The 20,950-nt window shown below is 41.3% G+C and overlaps 1 protein-coding gene across 1 annotated transcript in view; it reads right to left on the bottom strand.

Annotated features, from left to right (window-relative positions):
- The window catches only part of CCDC146 (coiled-coil domain containing 146), a 101,893-nt gene that overhangs the window by 34,919 nt on the left and 46,024 nt on the right, over positions 1-20,950 (bottom strand). Inside the window, exons 3-9 of the mRNA XM_060778324.2 lie at positions 18,609-18,691; positions 15,127-15,336; positions 12,045-12,102; positions 9,064-9,240; positions 8,562-8,635; positions 3,678-3,905; positions 1,346-1,532 (exon numbers count right to left, since the gene is read on the bottom strand). Coding sequence (XP_060634307.2) covers positions 1,346-1,532; positions 3,678-3,905; positions 8,562-8,635; positions 9,064-9,240; positions 12,045-12,102; positions 15,127-15,336; positions 18,609-18,691 — 1,017 coding nt within the window. The remainder of the gene's footprint in view (positions 1-1,345; positions 1,533-3,677; positions 3,906-8,561; positions 8,636-9,063; positions 9,241-12,044; positions 12,103-15,126; positions 15,337-18,608; positions 18,692-20,950) is intronic.

The following is a 20,950-nucleotide window of genomic DNA, read 5'->3' as shown; positions in this document are numbered from 1 at the left end:
AGTACTTCATCGATGTCACAAATGGAAGGTGAAGCGACAGCTCCCCCGGTGGCCAGAATACCCTCATGAAAAAACTGGAAAGTTAAATAGCCTCTGTGTGTTTGTCTATATATGTTGTGTGTCTATGGCATTGAATGTTTGCCGTGTATATGTACATTGTAATCCACCCTGAGTCCCCTGCAGGGTGAGAAGGGCGGAATATAAATACAGTTCCACTCTCTTGTTCACATTTGTGATTCTTTTCCTTTCTCAAGTATGAGCTACGTAAAGACTTTGCGGGGAATGATGGAGGGAAGGCATTTATATTATGACACTAGCTTGGGGACCCGGCACTGCCCAGGTTATTAGAGAAAGTGGGTAATGGGGGTTCTATGCCCTAAGGAAGTGAGTTAAAGAACTGCAAGTCCCATCATCTGTGGTCTGTCCTCCTCTCAACTGCAGCAGGATGTAGAGTGGGTCATGGGGGCTCTGTGTGCCAAGTTTGGTCTTTATTGATCATTGGATGAGGGTTGTAGTGGTTTAAGTACGTGAGTGAAGGTACTGCAAGTCCCATCATCTATGGTTCACCCTCCTCCAAACTGCAGCAGGATGTAGAATGCATCAGAGGGGCTCTGGGTGCCAAGTTTGGTCTTGATCAGTCATTGGATGTGGGTTGCAGTGGTTTCAGTAAGTGAGTGAAGGTACTGCAAATCCCATCATCCATGGTCCATCCCCCCTTAGAACTGCATCAGGATGCAGAGTGGTTCATTAGTACTCTGTGTGCCAGGTTTGGGTCTGGTCTGTGATTTGGAGGGGCTACAATGTTCTGTGGGAAGTGAATCAGATGAAGGTACTGCAAATCCCATCATTCTTGGCCCATCCTGCCCTAAACTGCACCAGGTTTTAAAGTGTGCCAAGTTTGGTCCTGATCCGTCATTGGTGTGGGCCACAGTGCTCTAAGGAAGTGAGTTAAAGTACTGCAAGTCCCGTCATCCATTGTCCATCCTCCCTCAAACTGCACCAGGATGTAAAATGGGTCTTGGGGGGGGGGGTGTCTGTGTGCCAAGTTTGGTCTTCTGTCATTGTTGGGGGCCACAAGTTGTTTTGGACTTCAACTGCAACCATTCCTGACAGCCTCAGGCCTTTACCTCTCCTCTCTGTGTCACCTCAGAATGTTGGGTTTTGAAGCTGGCCAATCAGAGAGCATATGCAAATTGTACCACAGTGGCAGCCAATCAGAACACTGCCATGTACACCTCCCTCCACATACAAACACTGACTTTTATTATATACATAGATAGATAGATTGGGAAAAATGTAACAATGGCATCAACTGTTAAAATTAAACAAAAATATCTATACAGACCTCCAACTGCATTCTATCATGATGCATTCTAACTTGGGTCAAAGACTCTTGTGCTATTTTCAGCTGCATCTCCATCTTCTTAAAATTTCTTGCATCTCGCTCTCTCTCTCTTTGCATGCGACTCAAAGTATCATGCAGCTTTTGCTTTGCCAGGGTACAGTTGCGTAGACCCATTTCTAAAATACTTCTATATAATTGTATAGAAATATACCGGTTACTTTTCAATGCACAATACAGGACAGGACAGCTTGACGAAGAATGGCACAATTAAACACAATCAATTCATTTTTGTTGCTTGAAATGCTTTGATTTGTTTCATTGTTTTATTGTATAGTATTTTAAAACACTGCAAACACATCGAAAATCTGAGAACATATCTCTCTTGTGATTGGTTTATATTTTGCTCACTATTTTTATGCTAATTTATTTCTAATAGTTACTTGGAGATCATCTGAAGGGGTTTTCTAATATAATGGCAGCAGATAAATATCTGAATAGTCTTAGAATCAGAGTTAGGAGAGACCTCATGGACCATCCAGTCCAACCCCCTGCCAAGAAGCATTCAAAGCACCCCCCAACAGATGGCCATACAGCCTCTGTTTAAAAGAAGTATAATTAAATCTTATGAATGTATTTATTTATTTACTAGCTGTCCCCTGCCACGCATTGCTGTAGCCCAGTCAGGTGATCTGGGAAATAAAGTAATGAGAAAGTGTTGATTTCTAATATATGTAATGTCTTGATGCTTGTGGGTTAAAAGTATTTCTTGTTGTATCTTTGTCAGTGTTGATGTGGAGATTGTCTGGTTTGCCTACTCTGGAACATTCAACATATAATTGTCCTTCTTTAAGGGCCCCTTTCAAATCTATGATACTATATCTCTGTGTGTGTAAATCATATATATCTATCTATATCTATGGCTGGATGGCTCTTTGTCAGGAGGGCTTTGATTACATTTTCTTGCCCTGGTGAAGGGAGTTGGACTGGATGGCCTTAAGTATTTTCTGTTGGTCATGGGGGTTCTGTGTGGGAAATTTGCCCCAATTCTGTCGTTCGTGGGCTTCAGAATGCTCTTTGATTGTAGGTGAACTATAAATCTAAGTAACTACATCTCCCAAATGTCAAGGTCTATTTTCCCCAAACTCCATCTGTGTTCATATTTGGGCATTTTGAGGATCAGTGCCAAGTATGGTCCAGATCCATCATTGTTTGAGTCCACAGTGCTCTTTGGATGTAGGTGAACTACAACTCCCAAACTCAAGGTCAATGCCCACCAACCTTCTAGTGTTTTCTGTTGGTCATGGGAGTCCTGTGTGCCACATTTGGTTCAATTCCATCACTGGTGGAGTTCAGAATGCCTTTTTATTGTAGGTGAACTATAAATCCCAGCAACTACAACTCCCAAATGACAAAATCAATTTTTTTTAGTAATGGTCACTCCTTGGGCTAGTAGGTGTCTTGTGGCCAAATTTCGTCCAGTCAATTCGTCCAGTGGTTTTTGAGTTATGTTAATCCCACAAACAAACATTACATTTTTATTTATATAGACTAGCTGTCCCCTGCCACGCGTTGGTGTGGCCCACATAGGGGTTCTGTGTGGGAGGTTTGACCCAGTTCTATCATTGGTGGGGTTCATAATGCTCTGTGATTGTAGGTAAACTATAAATCCCAGCAACTACAACTCCCGAATGTCTAGATTCTATTTTCCCCAAACTCTACCAGTGTTCACATTTGGACATATGGAGTATTCGTGTAGAGTTTGGTCCAGATCCATCATTGTTTGAGTCCATAGTGATCTCTGGATGTAGGTGAACTGCAACTCCAAAACCAAAAGACACTGCCCACCAAACCCTTCCAGTATTTTCTGCTGGTCATGGGAGTTCTGTGTGCCAAATTTGGTTCAATTCCGTCGTTGGTGGAGCCCAGAAGGCTCTTTGATTGTAGGTGAACTATAAATCCCAGCAACTACAACTCCCAAATGACAAAATCATTTTATTTTTTTTTAGTAAAGGACATACATTGGGTTGTTAGGCGTATTGTGTCCCAATTTGGTGTCAATTCGTCCAGTGGTTTTTGAGTTCTGTTAATCCCACAAACGAACATTACATTTTTATTTATATAGATTTGGAACATTTGTATCCCATCCTATTCTCGACCTCTGAGGAGGGACTCAGGGCAGCTTCCAACAATATAAAAACACCAATAAAATACACAATTACATAAAATGATAATAAATATACATAAATTACATAAAATGATAATAAATATACATTTAAAACGGTTCTCCAGGTTTAAAACATCCTCCAAATCAGTCCAAAAATGGAAGACTAACCTTTCTGCTATGGCACTTCCTTCATTCTCTTTGTTCATTTCATACATTTTTGTAAGGTTAAAGAACTCTCGCTCTTTGCTGTCCAGCAAAGCTTTTTTTCCATCCACCTCTTTCATCACATTATCTTTCTCTTTGATGACCTCATCATTTTTGGCCTCTATTTTTTTAAGAGTGTCACGTATCTCTTGCATTTCTTCCTGCAGTGCCATTTTCTTTTTTTCTGTTTCTCTGTGGACAAGGGCAGAATTTGAGCTAAGTAAAAAATTGATTTTTTTGTTTGCTTTCTATCACCTTCCATAACCTTATTCATATCCAGTAAAAATAATTTAAGGATTGTCAAAGGATTTCATGGCTGGAATCATTGGGTTGTTGTAGGTTTTTCGGGCTATATGGCCATGTTCTAGAAGCATTCTCTTCTTATGTTTCACCTGCATCTATGCTGGTTGCTTCCCATCCAAAACACAGATATGTGCCTTTCATCTCAAGAACAGAGAAGCATCCCGAGCTCTGAAGATCACTTGGGAAGGAATCCCACTGGAGCATGGCAGCGCACCCAAATACCTGGGAGTCACTCTGGACCGTGCTCTTACCTACAAGAAGCACTGCCTGAACATCAAGCAAAAAGTGGGTGCTAGAAACAATATCATACGAAAGTTGACTGGCACAACCTGGGGATCACAACCAGATACAGTGAAGACATCTGCCCTTGCACTGTGCTACTCTGCTGCTGAGTATGCATGCACAGTGTGAAACACATCTCACCATGCTAAAACAGCGGATGTGGCTTTTAATGAGACATGCTGCATCATCACGGGGTGTCTGCGCCCTACACCACTGGAGAAATTACACTGCTTAGCTGGCATTGCACCACCTGACATCCACCGGGAAGTTGCAGCCAATAGTGAAAGGACCAAGGCAGAGACATCTCCAGCTCATCCCCTGTTTGGGCATCAGCCAGCACATCAACGACTTAAATCTAGAAACAGTTTTCTAAGATCTACAGACACTCGCTGGAACACCTCAGCAAGCGAGAGTCCAAAAGTGGCAGGCTCAAACCCAGAACCTCAACCAATGGCTGATACCAAATGAGAGACTCCCCCCTGGGCACACAGAGGACTGGATGACTTGGAAGGCGCTGAACAGACTGCGCTCTGGCACCACGAGATGCAGAGCCAACCTTCAGAAATGGGGCTACAAAGTGGAATCCTCGGCAGTGTGGAGAAGAGCAAACCACTGACCACCTGCTGCAATGCAACCTGAGCCCAGCCACATGCACAATGGAGGACCTTCTTGCAGCAACACCAGAAGCACTCCAAGTAGCCAGATACTGGTCAAAGGACATTTAATCAACTACCAAACTCACAAATTTTGTATTTTGTCTGTTTGTTTGCTTTGTTCTGTTAGAAATGTAATATAATTTGGCTGGTTGTCCTGACACGACAAATAAAAAATAACCTGCATCTATGGCAAGCATCTTCAGAGGTTGTGACCTCACAACGTCTTACGATGCCTGCCATATATACAGGCGAAATGTCAGGAGAGAATGCTTCTAGAACATGGCCATATAGCCCGAAAAACCTACAACAACCCAATTTAAGGATTAAATCCAAATTCTTGTTTCTAACCTATGATGTGTAAGAGGAAACACACTTCATTTTCCACCCGACAGTATTTTCCTGAAGTCCCAAATGGTTCCATGCCACCTCTTCAATAATAAGTTTAGAAGTAAATTAGAACATATTCCACAACAAAAGTTTTAATAGGCTTAATTTTTATCCCGAGTCTGATGAAAGTATCAAACTTTTACTCTTAACTCATTATTTGTCCATTAGTAAAATGAGTATTTGGTATATAGGATGCAGAGGAGGGAAAGGGGAGAAGTCAATTATGCAAAACAATGGCCTAAATCCACTATACTATCCAGTGCACGCTAACATGTATTATGGAGCCTGCTCTCCTATCTCTTGAAGCCTTCTCTGCCACTCAAAACATGCTACACAATTTCCCACCCTCCATCAGGTTTTGAGGATACATGGGGACTGCAAAGAACAGAGGAAAGCTGTCAGAAATATTAAAAATTATCTGGGTATTTTTGATGACAAAAGTGTGAGTCAAGCACTGAAAGAGTAAGTAGGCCAAAGCCAGTTAAAAGTCAGTGGGCCAAAACGAATGTCACCCTGAGGAGAGTAAGTAGGACTGTTAATTAAAGCCTGTTAATTTGCCTCAGTGAGGGAACGCCTCAGTCTGTGTGAAGAGGCTTCTCTGTGACGTAGGCCTCATGGTAGGAGGAAGGCCTGATATGAGAAGGCCTGGTATGAAAGAAGTACCGGAACTGTGGCGCAGCTGGCTTGGAGTCAGCTGCATTAAGATCACTACTGACCGAAAGGTCATGAGTTCGAAGCCAGCCCGGGTTGGAGTGAGTTCAGTCTTCTGTGTAGGCAAACCTTGGCAGCATGCACGTGCGCAGGTAATCCCAAGTAAGCCTTGTAGGCAAGAAGAACTGACAAAATGAAGGACAGTGAGGCAACAAAAGATAGAAGAAGCCTATATATAATGAATGTGATGGAACAGAATATGTTCAATAGAAACATAGACTTCTGTGCTCAGCTCTAATCTTTTGGCTTCCCTAGCACTTAGGCGCCTTCTACACTGCCATATAATCCAGTTCAAAGCAGATAATCTGGATTTTATTCAAAAACCCATTAGAGTAGACAAACCAGGGTTACGCCTGTAGAGGACAACTTACACTTCTACAAACACAGCGACACAGGCAAGATAATTGCAGCAATTCCTGGATGACACAGCTGGCCTGGACCCTTTCCAGTCAGGTTTTCGCCCGGGTCATGGGACGGAGACAGTCCTGGTTGCCATTACGGATGAACTCCATCACCAGTCTGACAATGCTGGTACTTGTCGACCTTACCGCAGCGTTTGACACCGTCGACTACGATCTAATGATTCACCGTCTTGCCATGTCCAGAGTTCGTGGTCAGGCCCTCAAGTGGTTCAACTCATTTCTCCGGAACCGGAGTCAACGCGTGGAGTACATGGATCAAGTCTCTGATAGATCCCCCCTCCTATGTGGGGTCCCCCAAGGTGCAATTCTCTTTCCCCTCCTCTTCAACATCTACATTAGACCCCTTGCTAGTTTGGCTCGGAGTTTCGGCCTGGACTGCTACCAATATGCAGACGATACCCAACTCCTTCTGCGTCTGGAGCCTGGAGCAACGTCAATTCCAGACAATTTCACCCTATGTCTGGAACCTCTGTCAAACTGGCTACGTGCTAGCAGACTGAAGGTGAACCCGGCGAAGACTGAGATTCTCTGTCATGGCCACCCGGCAGGTCTGACTCCTCCATTACCCACCCTATGATGCCGCCCTATCTCCATCGACCACTGTTAAGAGCTTGGGTGTCATTTTGGATTAGCAGCTGACAATGGAGCTCAGGTTGCTGCTGCCAGCAAACAGGCCTTTTTCCATCTACGACAAGTGAGGCAACTGGCACCCTACCTATCTGATGAGGCTCTGGCAACTGTCATCCATGCCACGGTCATATCTAGGCTGGACTATTGCAACGCCCTGTATGTGGGCCTTCCAATGTCTACGACCCGAAAGCTCCGTATTGTTCAGAATACGGCAGCCAGGTTACTCACAAGAACAACCATGAAATGCCATATAACACCAGTGCTGCAACATTTACATTGGCTTCCAACTGAGTATCGTGGCCTGTATAAGATGCTAGTTCTGACCTTTAAAACTCTTTACGGCCAGGGTCCATCGTACCTTAGGGACCGCCTCTCCTTCTCCCATCATCGGAGGTCGCAACGACCAGCCCAACGTGACTTACTCCATATACCGGGTCCTAGAGAAGTGCACTTGGAAAGGACCAGACGCAGGGCTTTTTCTATTTCTGCCCCTGCCTTGTGGAATTCCTTGCTGCCCTACATGAGAGCCATGCGTGACTTAGGGCCTTTTACTCTCACACTTAAGACCTGGCTTTTTACTAGAGCATTCGATCTCTGTTGAATTTTAATTTTTGTATGTATGTATTTTATCTTTTGTAATTTAGCTGTAAATTGCCTGGAGCATTCTCGGATGGAGGGTGATTAATAAGTTATTAAATGATGATGATGATGATGATGATGATGATGATGATATGCTAGTAATATAGGGACTATGGTATTCCCCATAGTCACCTACAGATGTGAGATCTGGACCATAGGGAAGGCTGAGCGAAGGAAGATAGATGCTTTCGAACTGTGGTGCTGGAGGAAAGGTCTGAGAGTGCCTTGGACTGCGAGAACATCCAACCAGTCCATACTTCAGAAAATTAAGCCCGACTGCTCATTGGAGGGAAGGATATTAGAGACAAAGTTGAAGTACTTTGGCCACATCATGAGGAGACAGGAAAGAGAAGACAATTATTCTGGGGAAAATGGAAGGAAAAAGGAAAAGGGGCCGACCAAGGGCAACATGGATGGATGGCATCCTTGAAGTGACTGGCTTGACTCTGAAGGAGCTGGGGGAGGTGATGGCTGACAGGGAGCTCTAACGTGGACTGGTCCATGAGGTCACGAAGTCGGAAATGACTGAACGAATATAGTTATATTTAATTATATTAAAATATAGTTATATTTATATTTTAATGTATATCAAGTTTGTATGAAAATGTGACTCTATTTCCTGTGCTGGTCAATGACCGAAATAAATGATTTGATTTGACTGAACAAATGAACAACAAACATAGGGATATGATGCCAACACCAAGACAAATCCATAATACAATGACTGGCACAAATTCAGCTACTGCATTAATGTAGATAACAACTGGCTTATGTACTGTACTAACAGGAATACCCATCACATATATCAATAGACGTACATCATTTTGCGGTGTATTTTATCCATATCCTTTCCAAGTTGAATAGGAATGGCTTGGAGACAGCCTAGCTCATCCTAGGAATAAAAATACAAGTGTTGGTCTACATGGATTTCAGTTTTATGAAATGTCACAGAACTGACACTGAAGTTGAGACACTGGAAGAACATACATTAATAATATATAGAATACACTGATGGTACTTTTTCAATGCATCTGTAGAAATGGTTTTTCCTCCAGGAAAATTATGCCAAAACAAATAAATCATTCTTAAAATGTAGAAATTTGTCTGTCCCCCCCTCCCCCGCCGCCGCCGCCCTTACTTTTTTATTTTTACATTAAATCAGACGAACAGTTACTCCTCTAAAATCTGCTTTTTCTTGTACCTTTCCCTGTTGTCTATGTATAGACTTTAAAAACCGGCCATTAAACCATAATAAAGGAAATGGTCTTTTAAACAAACTTATATGCAGACAGAATTATAGAGAATATGTTCAGCGTTTACTTTTGTTTCTTCTTGCTTCCGCAGAATTTCTCCAAGTTCTTTTTGATCTTTTGTGAGATGCTTTTGCCTTACTGACAGATCTTCTTTGAGTGCTTTAATTTCTTGCCTCCTCTGTGAGGTTTCTTTACGGAGCTCTTCACAGCTTTCTCTCAGCGCCTTAATTCTTTTCTCATACTCCTTAAAAAAACAAAACAAAAAAAACAAAGTTGTACGGAGGAAAAGGTGAACTGCAATTGCTTCCATGGATATCTAGCAAACATGATAGAACAGTGTTTCTCAACCTGGGGGTTGGGACCCCCGTGGGGGTTGCGAGGGAGTGTCAGAGGGGTTGGCAAAGACCATCAGAAAATACAGTATTTTCTGTTGGTCATGGGGGTTCTGTGTGGAAAGTTTGGTCCAATTCTATCGTTGGTGGGGTTCAGAATGTTATTTCATTGTGGGCAAACTATAAATCTCAGCAATTACAACTCCCAAATGTCAAGGTCTATTTTCCTCAAAGTGAGTATTTGTGGCAAGTTTGGTCTAGATCCATCATTGTTTGAGTCCACAGTGATCTCTGGATGGAGGTGGACTACAACTTCAAAAACTCAAGGTCAATGTCCACCAGACCCTCCCAGTATTTTCTCTTGGTCATGGGAATTCTATGTGCCAAGTTTGGTTCAATTCCATCATTGGTGGAGCTCAGAATGCTCTTTGATTGTAGATGAACTATAAATCCCAGTAACTACAACTCTCAAATGACAAAACCAATATAATAAACAACATAGCAATATAAAATCAAATATTAAAACACAAAAGATTACACTAGGCAGGGCCAAATTCAGAGATAAAATTTCAAAACACTGGGAGATAGGACAATGTAAATTGTCGGGGAGGGGGATCTGGGGATGAGGAAGGATTTAATTGCATGAACCATAAAATAAAGTGCTTCTGGGGTGATTTTATGCAAAGTTTGGTCAGGGAGTGTCTTACATTCAATCACTGACGGTACATTGGAATAACCAGGTTTTCAGGTTCCTCCTGAAGATTGCCAGCATGGGGGCTTGCCTAATATCTCTGGGGAGTGAATTTCAGAGCTGGGGGGCCACCACAGAGAAGGCCCTCTCCCTCGTCCCCACAAGTCGCGCTTGCAATGCGGGCGGGAGTGAGAGAAGGGCCTCTCTGGAAGATCGAAGAGGTCGTGTGGTTTCGTAGACGGAAATGCAGTCGCGCAGGTAGGCAGGTCCCAAACCATTCAGGGCTTTGTAGGTAAATACCTGCACCTTGAATTGGGCCCAGAAAATAAACGGCAGCCAGTGGAGCTCCTTAAGCTCCAGGTCCTCCAGAAGCAGGAGGACCTATTGCTTTCGTTCAGCATTAAGATTATCCTATTATGTGAATCTAATATGCACCCTGATTTTGGCAAGGTAATTTGGCCAAAAAATTGGAGTATTATATTTGAGTAAATACAGTATCTGGCTGGCTGATGGGGAGTATAAGACAATGCCTCCCCCCCCCCTTCACTACTACTAATAGTAGTAGATCATTTAGGGCAGCTGTTTCCAAACTTTTTCGGCCATGGAATCCTTCATAAGGCTTATTTGTCCTCTAGCATTCTGAACTCACAAAGTTCTTACTTCTTTCATCTACTCCTATCGCCTAGATGTTTGGTATAATGGAGGTTTGAAAATAAAAAGATTCAATTTTTGTTTTTAAAGCAGGGGTACATTGAATTTCAAGAAGATCTGCACACTCTGGCATGAACTTTCAATGAAGTATTTTTAAAAAAGCTTTAAATATCTTTTTCAGCACTCCCTATGATGAATTTACAAGCTGCTGGTTTAGGGCATACAGGGTAGGACATGTGATACATACAGGGGCGGCTCATACATTACGCAAAGTAAGCGGTCGCAGTACACTTTTTTTTGCCAGGGGCGCAGAGGCGCCTCTGTAAATACCCCTCGACCGCCACTTGAGGAGCGCCCCCTCAGCTCACAACAGCCCTAGCAGTCCAGGGGGAAGCCTCGGCAACCCATTACGCAAAGTAAGCATTTGCAGTATAGTTGATTTTGCCCAGGGGCACTCTTGAGGCGCTCTTGGGGGAAAATAGACCTTGAGATATGCGAGTTGTAGTTACTGGGATGTATAGTTCACCTACAATCAAAGAGCATTCTGAACTCCACCAATTATGGAATTTAACCAAATATGGCACACAGAACTCCCACGACGAACAGAAAATATATATCAATGATTGGTTGGGGGGGGGGGCACCAAAATACTGTTTGCTTACCATTGAAAATTACATAGGGCCGCCTCTGGATACATACATAAAACTTGAGACTCTAGCTCAACATTTTGGTCCGTCCCCCCATTTACAACTTCTGCCTGAGACAGCTGCTTAAAGATGAATCTGGCCCTAGTGACAATCAGGAATTAAAAGACTTGGAAACTAAAAGCATCCTAATAGATGCCAGTCATCTATACCTGGTGTAAGATAAAACGGGCATTGAAAGGGACTCTAGAAGCCGAGAACAATTGTGATGCCACTGAAGGCTCCAGTTACACCTGAACATTTTCTTTAGACACTAGAAGTCTGAAACTCTAGACAAATTACACACTTGGCTTGATATGTTAGATCGGAAAAATGTGACACTGTGTAGTTTATTTTAACCATTAAGATCTTCTCCCCTTAGCACTGAAAAAAAATGAAAACAAAGAAAAGTGCTGCAGTCTACCATCAGGCTGCTTCACGTGATCTTTTTTTTTTTCCATCAGGGGCATTTAAAGAGGAACCCTAGGCTTTTTTTCAGTCAGACATATGCCTCTATTGAATTCAATAGGATTTTATCTATACAGGACTAGAAACTTCATTTCCTTTGAAATTTGCAAAGTGCATGTACAAGTCATGACTCTAACATGGTGCAACAATGTTTCTTCCTCTTTCTTTCCACAGCCAACCAATTCCAAAAAGATTTTTCGGGTCATATAAACAATTTACTTACAGAAGCCTTGGGGATCCTTTTATACTCCTTTTCAATAATACTCTTATCTTCTAGTAAACTAGAGAAAAACAAATAGGATAAATCATCATCATAATCATTATTTATATCCTAACCCCTCTCCAAAAAGACAGCTATGCAGGATTCACCTCACAATGTCAATAACATGCTAACAGCCATGTAATTTAAAGCAAGCACTGTTTTCATACTTAAACAGGGAACTACAAAAGAGGAAAAGATGGAAATGAAAGACTGTTTATTTTATTAACATAAATTATTAGGCATAATTCTAAACCACATAATGAGCCCATAATTTATCACACACTACTGTGACCACAAAACAGGGATCACCAGAGTTTTGCCTTCCTCCTAACAAATGTCTTTAATATATCTTTGTGTGTGTGTGTTTAAAACGCTTTAATTGAGTTATATATTTTAACTTATTGAATAAGTTGTATTTTATTATGTTGTTGTCCCCTGCCTTGATCAACAACGAGAAGAGGGGAAGAAACAACAACAATCCCTGTGTGCAACTCTTTCTTTTCTCCTATATATTGAAAAGAGAAAAACTGTGTCCTATAGAGAAGAAGAAGAAGAAGTAGTAGTAGTAGAAGAAGAAGTAGTTTATTTTTCTACCCCACCTCCATCTCCCCGAAGGGACTCGGGGCAGCTTACACGGGGACCAGGCCCAAGACAGAATACAATTAAAAACCAAGCAAAAACAATTAAGACAGCATAAAAACAACGTAAAACAACATAATAATAATAGCTAGCAGCAACAATTAACAGCAGGCTAGTTTTGGAGTGGGGGAGGAAGGACCACTACATGAACTAGTTAGAGGATAAGTGGTTTAGTAAGGTGGATAACAATGTATAATGGCATAGGAAATATCATGGAAACAGAGTAAATTAACAGGATCAGTTAATATAGTATAGTATTGAATGACAATTCAAGTCATGATGCAGGTCATTTGTCATAGGAGTCATCAATCGAAAGCATGGCGAAACATCCATGTCTTTAATTCCGTACGGAATGTGGCTAGGGAGGGTGCCAGCCTAATCTCCCTGAGGCGGCAGGAGTGAGAGAAGAGCATCCCCGGAAGATCTTAAGGACCGCGTGGACTTGTAAGGAAGGAGGTGGTCGCGCAGATAGGCAGGTCCTGAACCGTTTAGAGCTTTATAGGTGATAACTTGCACCTTGTATTGAGACCGGGAACTTATTGGCAGCCAGTGGACCTGTTTAAACAGGAGGGTTGACCGCTCTCTGTAACTTGCTCTGGCCGCCGACCTTTGCACTAGCTGTAGTTTTTGAACTGTCTTCAAGGGCAGCCCTATGTAGAGTGCATTACAGTAGTCTAATCTTGAGGTAACTAAGGCATGGACCACCATGGTCAGATCAGACTTCTTGAGATACGGTCGCAGCTGGCGCACAAGTCTTAACTGTGCAAAGGCCCTCCCGGCCACCGCCACCACCTGAGCATCAAGCTTCAGCGCTGAATCCAGGAGGACCCCGGACTGCAAATCTGTGTCTTCAGGGGTTGCCACCCTATACCCTGTTCGGCTGAGCGACTGGCCTGGAGGACCTCTGTCTTGTCAGGATTCAATTTCAACCTGTTAGCCCTCATCCAGCCCATCACAACGGCCAGGCACTGGTCCAGGACCTGAAGGGATTCCTTGGATGTTGGTGGAAAGGAGTAGTAGAGTTTCGTGTCATCTGCATAAAGAGCAGTGTTTCTCAAACTCTACTCCTCCAGGGAATTGGTACTTCAGCTTACCATCTGCTAGGAATTGTGGAAGCTGAAGTCCCAAATTCCTGGAAAATCAAAGTTTGAGAAACAGTGCTATAGAGATACGTAGAAATATCCAGGTCTCAGAAACTGAGACAAAAGCATCCTATATCTCCCTGGTATCTCACAGTGAACAAATATTACATAAATCATAAGGAAGTACACCTTGGTACTAGTGTTATGAGATACTAGCTGGAGTGCAGATTTTGAACTGACTTACTCATCTACCTTACACACCTAGCATTATTAAACGATAGAACGAACTTCTATGATTTTGTTAATCATTTCCTGTGTTTAGTTACACAAGAAACAAAAGGGGACAACTCATAAAAATAGCTAATGTGGTTCTATCCCATGAACATAAGAAGTGGTGACATCACAGACCGACAATCTGTCTCCTAATGAGAGTCACTATTCAACATCCTGAATTTTAATAAAACTCAGCATCCTGTATTTTAATTTAAAAATTAAAAAAGGAACATTGTCATTTCAAATATCAGAACATACTATATATAAACACATCACACACAAACAGGACTATAAGTATACGTAGTGAATACATGGCATTTGTAGCCAAATGACGTTGAGGTAGACATAGACACTTTGGGGGTTGAAGCCAAAGTCAGTACAGATGATGACATTTGTTAACTCAATTGTCAAGTACAATTGCAGTGTTTTGGAAGAGCAGCATCAATGACAATAAGAAGTCAGATCAGCACCTAAAATGTGCCAACCCTATCATTATTTCCATGTCCAAGATGAAAACAGTCACTGAATAGGGCTGAAAGAGATACAAGGAATCTGCCCATATTGCTTATCTGTTTCCCAGCTCTTTTCATTTATATAACAAAAGATTACACAGTTCATGGCTATTATTTTGCAGTGATCTCCCCACCAGATTGCATGCTGTCTCAGGTATTTACTCTTCAGCTATGCATTTTAAAACACAGTCAATTTAGCTTTATGCAAAGAGGTTAAACAGACCATTTATGCAATTCCAAAATGGTACTGAAGAAAGAAGTTTTGCTGTGCAGGTGATTACATGGGAAATCCTGGAACCGGTTTGAGGCCTGAATGGGTATGACACTACCACAGAGCGCGGAGGTGACTCAAGAACTTTATTTCGTGCATTTTTGTGGAAGTTTGTCGTCAGTGTAGATGGGATTTCAGTCTCAAAGGTGCTACAAGATCACTTAAATTCTTCTATGCAACCTCGAGCAAGGCAGAGGTTCAGACTTCAGCCTGGAATGGCATATACTGTAACACAAAAATTAAATAGCAACCCAAATATTACCTACCTGTTTAGTTTGTACTGAATTTCATACTCTCTTTCTTGAATGGCCTTGTATTCGTTAATGTATCTTAGGTACTGCTGTCTCAGTCTGGATAACTCTGAAGTTGATCCCTCTGGAAATTGATCAGCTTTTTCAAGTTCCTGTTCCTGCAGCTCTATTTCAACAGTGAAACGTTTAGCATCCTGTAATAATTTAATTTCTGATTCCTGCAAACTGGAATTTAAAAAAATGCTTGAAATCACTCACTGATATATACCAAATACAGACAGATATATGAGTGTAGACAGCATAAACATTCTAACAAAATTTTTATTACAAATCATAATTAGCATTTCATATATTTATAACGCCATATACAGGCAGTCCCCAAGTTACGAACAAGATAGGTCCTGTAGGTTTCTTCTTAAGTTGAATTTGTATGTAAGTTGGAACAGATACAGTTTTAAGTGTAACTCCAGCCTATCAATATTGTGCTGGTACGGCTGTACCAGAAGCTCCAGCTTTATTTGCTTTGTATTAAATGTTTGCTTGCAGTCCAAGGCTTGGGATTCTGCAGAATGGTGGCTTCCTGTTAAAGCTTGCAGTTATAGGGCAGGCCACCTGTCCATCATCTTTGGTTCTGCCCCCTGTTCAGGGTCTGAGAGGGATAGGGACCATTTTGGTCAGTCTCAGCAAGGAAAGCTAATGTACAGGACGTGTGCAAGCTTCCCCTGTACAAAAGCTTCAACCCGTAAGACTTTCCGGGGGAGAACAGTCTTGAGTCTCCAAAGAGTTCCAGGAAAACAGCACTAAAGGCCAAAGAACTCCAGCTGGAGAATATCTAAGCCTTTACTGGTAGGTCCACTCGGTGCTTCGAGACGCAGTTCGACCCGGTAGCAGAGCCCATATCAGTAAGGGTTAGATTACAGTCAGCCTGGGAGAAGTTAAAAAGGGGATTTTCCTTTAAAGTAAAGAAGAAGTTATTGAAGACAGTTGCCTGTACTTCGTGGGCAAGATTAGGAAGTCACCAGTTGCATAAAGCTTGGAAGCATTTGTTTAGCTTTATTGAAGACAAGAGAAGTTTCTGTTTGATTGTTCATTAATAAAGGACTTTGTTATATTTCACAAGCCCTCTAAAGACTGTTTGTGGTGGAAAATTCCTAAGAGCTTCTCTTAGGGCCCTCTGGCTTCCCGCTGGGCTCAAGCTGCATATCCTGTTTTAAAGGCACTTCATTTCAAGCCCAGCGCGCGACAGAACAAATATCTATATAAGCTTTGGATAGCATAGGAAAGGGTCAACATCCCTGTAGCATTTGTTTTGCTATCTGTGCCACCTCACTTTCTGTCCTTGTGAGAATTGAATTTTGAAAAAAATGGCTTGTTGTGGCAACAAGGATTAGGGATAGACTTCCAAGAGAACCTTTTCCCCATGATAGCTCTTTTGGGAGAGAACAGGTTTTTCTAGAGGTAGATTCTCTCACAAATTTGTCTCACCTCCATTCTTAACTATGATACATTTGTAAGTTGGATATTTGTAACTCGGGGACTGCTTGTATACTCAATGCATCACTAGGAGAGTCCAACAGTGTGAACCACACTGGGAGACACCATCGAAAGGAGGTGTTTCTTAAATGGTGGGGCCCAAACCTCAGCTTCATGTTGGGGTTGTGAAAAGTTTGGAAATAGTAAAAAGTTTCTGACTAAACCAATTGACACAAATATTTTAATAAGAAGACCTTTTCCTCATGATAATAACTCTTTCAGGAGTGAATTTCCCTTCCTAGATGAAGATCTCTTTCACTTCCTGTTATCTCACCTCCATTCTTAACTATGAGTCGTTTGTAAGTCGGGTGCTTGTAACTCAGGGACTGTCTTATACCGCCTTGAGATATCAGGAAAAAACTTAGGTTCCTTCCATGATCAGATCAAAACAAAAGTGGACAACTAAGTAGGGCATAACGCATCTTTCATCTTATTCCTCCCCCTCTCTCCAGGTATATTACATTCCTCCATCAGTTAAGAAAGAAACTTCTGGACAATTTCTTTTGTTTTTGGTGGGTTTGTGGGGATGCTTGTAGCTTTGAACAAATTTTGAGTTATCCCCCACGCTATTCAAAAGATGAGTGAACAGAAGTCCTGGGGAACACTAAACCCTCCCAAGATCACATGTGCTCTGTGGGCCACTTTGCCCATTCCTTGCCTAGAATCAAAATTAAGGGTGTGAGATGATAGAAAATAGAAAAGAGAAGAAAAAATGGCTGTTATTCATTTCAGAGGGATGTTTACTTCCTTTCACTCCAAGAGGACAATAATGAAATCTCAAGTGTCTGGATAATGTTTGTTTTGAAGTCTTCCTGGTGGAACAAACGGCATTTTGATAATGAGATTTTGATGAGAATAGAGCTTTATCTATTCTGCTGCCTTTTAATATGGTGGAGGATTTCACCTTGATACTAAAAATAAGACAAAATTTAGTGTTCTGGTAAAAACGTCCTTCACAATATGGAAAAGTTAAGTAATTAGACTGATGGTGTTTCTATGAGAATGTCATAATTTTTATTTATTTAATTTTTTTGTATACCGGTCTTCTCACCTCTTTTGAGGGACTCAGGCCGGTTTCCAACAACAATCTCACAAACAATCAATAAAACGTCATATTTCATATCACAACAGAACATTAAAACAGCAAATACAATCAAGAACTACAATGGTTGGTCGTCATTCAACATCGTTGTTCAACATCATCCATCCATATCTCTGGGTATTAGCTCACTCATCGAATGCCTGTTTCCATAACCAAGTTTTCACCTGTTTCCTAAACGTCAAGATAGAAGGGGCGGTTCTGATCTCCAGTGGGAGAGAGTTCCAGAGCCGAGGGGCCACCACTGAGAAGGCCTTGTCCCTCGTCCCGACCAGGCACGCTTGCGAGACTGGTGGGACCGAGAGCAGGGCCTCTCCAGACGATCTTAACAATCTTGAAGGTTCATAGGGGAGAATATGTTCGGAGAGGTAAACTGGGCAGGAGTCGTTTAGGGCTTTATATATTAACACCAGCACTTTGAATTGTGCTCGGAAGCTAATTGGCAGCCAGTGGAGCTGGTGCAACAGAGGGGTGATATGCTCCCTGTACCCCACTCCTGTTAGTAATCTGGCTGCCAAGCGTTGGACTAGCTGTAGCTTCCGGACACTAAGACCTGTTTGATTTTACACTAAATATAATTCTTTCCCAGAAGCATTGAAATATAACAATGTAGAAATCTGAACAGTTGCAAAAATAGAGATGTACAAATAAATAACTTATTTCCTAAGTTATTTAAGCATAGCAGCAAATACCAGATTCCCATTAAAAACCACTAATCTATATCATCTCCCCGCAAATTGTTCTCCATATAGTATAAAGACATATTTCACTGTCAACCATGAATTCAGCAGAAACACATAATCGATCTTTTAAGCAGCTTTTGCAACATCAGTATTTACTTTATACATCAGGGACTAAAACTTACTTTATTAGAGTCTCATGCAAGAAGGTATATTTTGCTTTCAGTTCCGACACTCTGGTCCCAGGTATCCCACCAGCATAAAACAACTACAAAATAACAACAAAGACAAGTGTGAACATTTATTATGATTTATAAGAACTTTCATGGAACTTGGCAATAACCCTGATGAACCACAAGCCTGGGATGACTTATTTCACAATTTATAACATAAAAAATTCGGAAATACTGGAATACCAAGAATCTTTTCCAAGTTGAGCAAACTTTGCCTTTATTATCAATAGGCTTCCAGAATGTCATTAATTTATAAATATCAAAATATTTTAACAAAGACTCCAATGTTCACATTTTAAAAAATTCAAAAATTAAAGACTGTCTACCAGTTCCCATGTGATTATAAAGACTACCAGGGAGCCTGTTCTCTCAATTTTTATTACTATATTCTCTGTTTACAGTCTACATTTGTAGATTCGATTATTCACAGATTTGATAAATATGTTCTAACAATCTCTAAGTCCTCCAGTGTGAGTCTAGGTTCATCTTCAGCTAGAGGCTGGCCACAGTTGCACTGGAGGTCCTACAGATTCCTAGAGATAACATCTTTGTAGGCATCTATAAAATTTCCGGTGCAATTCTAAAGTTGTATTGGAGGATTCCTAGAAAGGATTCCTAGAAAGATGTTCTCCCAGGCCAAAATATTTTTAAAACAAAAACAAAAAATCTGACTCTTCACTACCTCTGAGGATGCTTGCCATAGATACAGGCGAAACGTCAGGAGAAATGCCTCTGGAACATGGCCCTATAGCCCGAAAAAACACACAAGAACCTAAAAATCTGACTTTTCCACTCTCTCTAATCACCACAAAAGTGGAGGGCCCACTGCAGAACTGTGATTTTAAAATCACCAATAACGTGTCCCACATTCCATAAAATGATTTATGATAGTGTACAGATGATAGCAGAGAGAGAGAAAATAGTGGTAGGCTTCCTATGTATATAGAAATAGGAACCACCTCCAGTGGACACAGCTAGATATATGCTTTTGGCAACAACAAGTTAATACCGGTAAACAAAATAGTATTTGACATTACAATCAATAGGATGATGTTGTGGTTCAGTTTGAGCCTGAGCTTTCTGAGCCTGAGTTTTTTCAGGACGAGGAGGATGATGGGTTACAGATTTCTGAACATGTTCCGGTTAGTGAGACAAATGAAGCAGACAGTGTTGATTCTGAAGAAGAGATGGCATTTCTGTTCCGCAGAACAGCTAAAGATAAAGATAGTGTAACTTCGGAGCTCCAGGTGCAGGCTCCTTCTGGGAGCTCGGGGCCTCTTGGTTCTCAGGGTGACCAGGCCCAACAGGGCAAAGATAATGAGCTATCTGACCTTGAAGATAGTGGAGACTTGATTAGACAGGGCCATTTACAATTAAGAGTTTGCAAAAGCGAACGCCTTGTCAATAAATGTGAGGCTAGAGGTCAACGTAATGCTTTCATGTTGGGAGACCATTTAATGAGCTGATCGAAGGGCATTCCTTGTCAGTCCAATGTTGCTTTTACCCAGTTAACTTCTGTGGAATTACCTTGGCTTTTGCAGAAAGCTTCTGGCTCTTTGGGACTTTGATTTTGATCCTGATTTCTAGTGACCTTGTCTTGCTGCCATGGACTCTTGTTTAACCAATGCTAAAGGACTATGCTTCATGTTATTTGCCTTTAGAACCTAGATACTTTGCCTTTGCATTTAAGACTCTGTTTTGCCTATTGAAGTTTTGCATCTTTATTTCTCTGTTTTGATTTTGCTTTTTCTCAATAAACTACAAAAACTACAGCCTTGGTGTGTGGTGGTGTCTTGAGCAAGGTGAATCTATCCTGAGTTGCGACAGATGAATAGTAAATTAAAGTCAGAATACATACATTGCTCTGGTATTTATACTTGCGTTCTTAGTATCTTTTATTTTGATTTTAAAATCCCAGAATTTAGCACATTCTAGCACCTGTGATTCAGAAAATATGTCATTTTTTAAACTACATGACAATTTTTGTGGGTGTTCCACTGTATCTGCTTTGTGGGAGGAAGACATTAAAAATAAATCCAAAACCATATAGATACACATAGGTACAATGCAGTTCTATATACAATATTGTACTACATTATATAGGTTCTAGTTTAAAGACAGAAAGCAACCAGGAGAGTGTAAGAGAGACAGAAAGATTGAAAGAGAGGACAATGTATTTCATGTAACAGGAAGGGAGAAGTCTAATAATTTAAATTTAAAGCACACAGACAAAAGGAAATATCTCAATTTGGTTCCAAAAGCAAATGAAATTGATCCTAATTATATCACAGGGA

Source organism: Anolis sagrei, chromosome 5, assembly GCF_037176765.1.
Source record: "Anolis sagrei isolate rAnoSag1 chromosome 5, rAnoSag1.mat, whole genome shotgun sequence".
Taxonomy (NCBI): Eukaryota; Metazoa; Chordata; class Lepidosauria; order Squamata; family Dactyloidae; genus Anolis; species Anolis sagrei.
The sequence above is the reverse complement of the archived record's forward strand: the minus strand, read 5'-3'. Positions and strand labels throughout refer to the sequence as shown.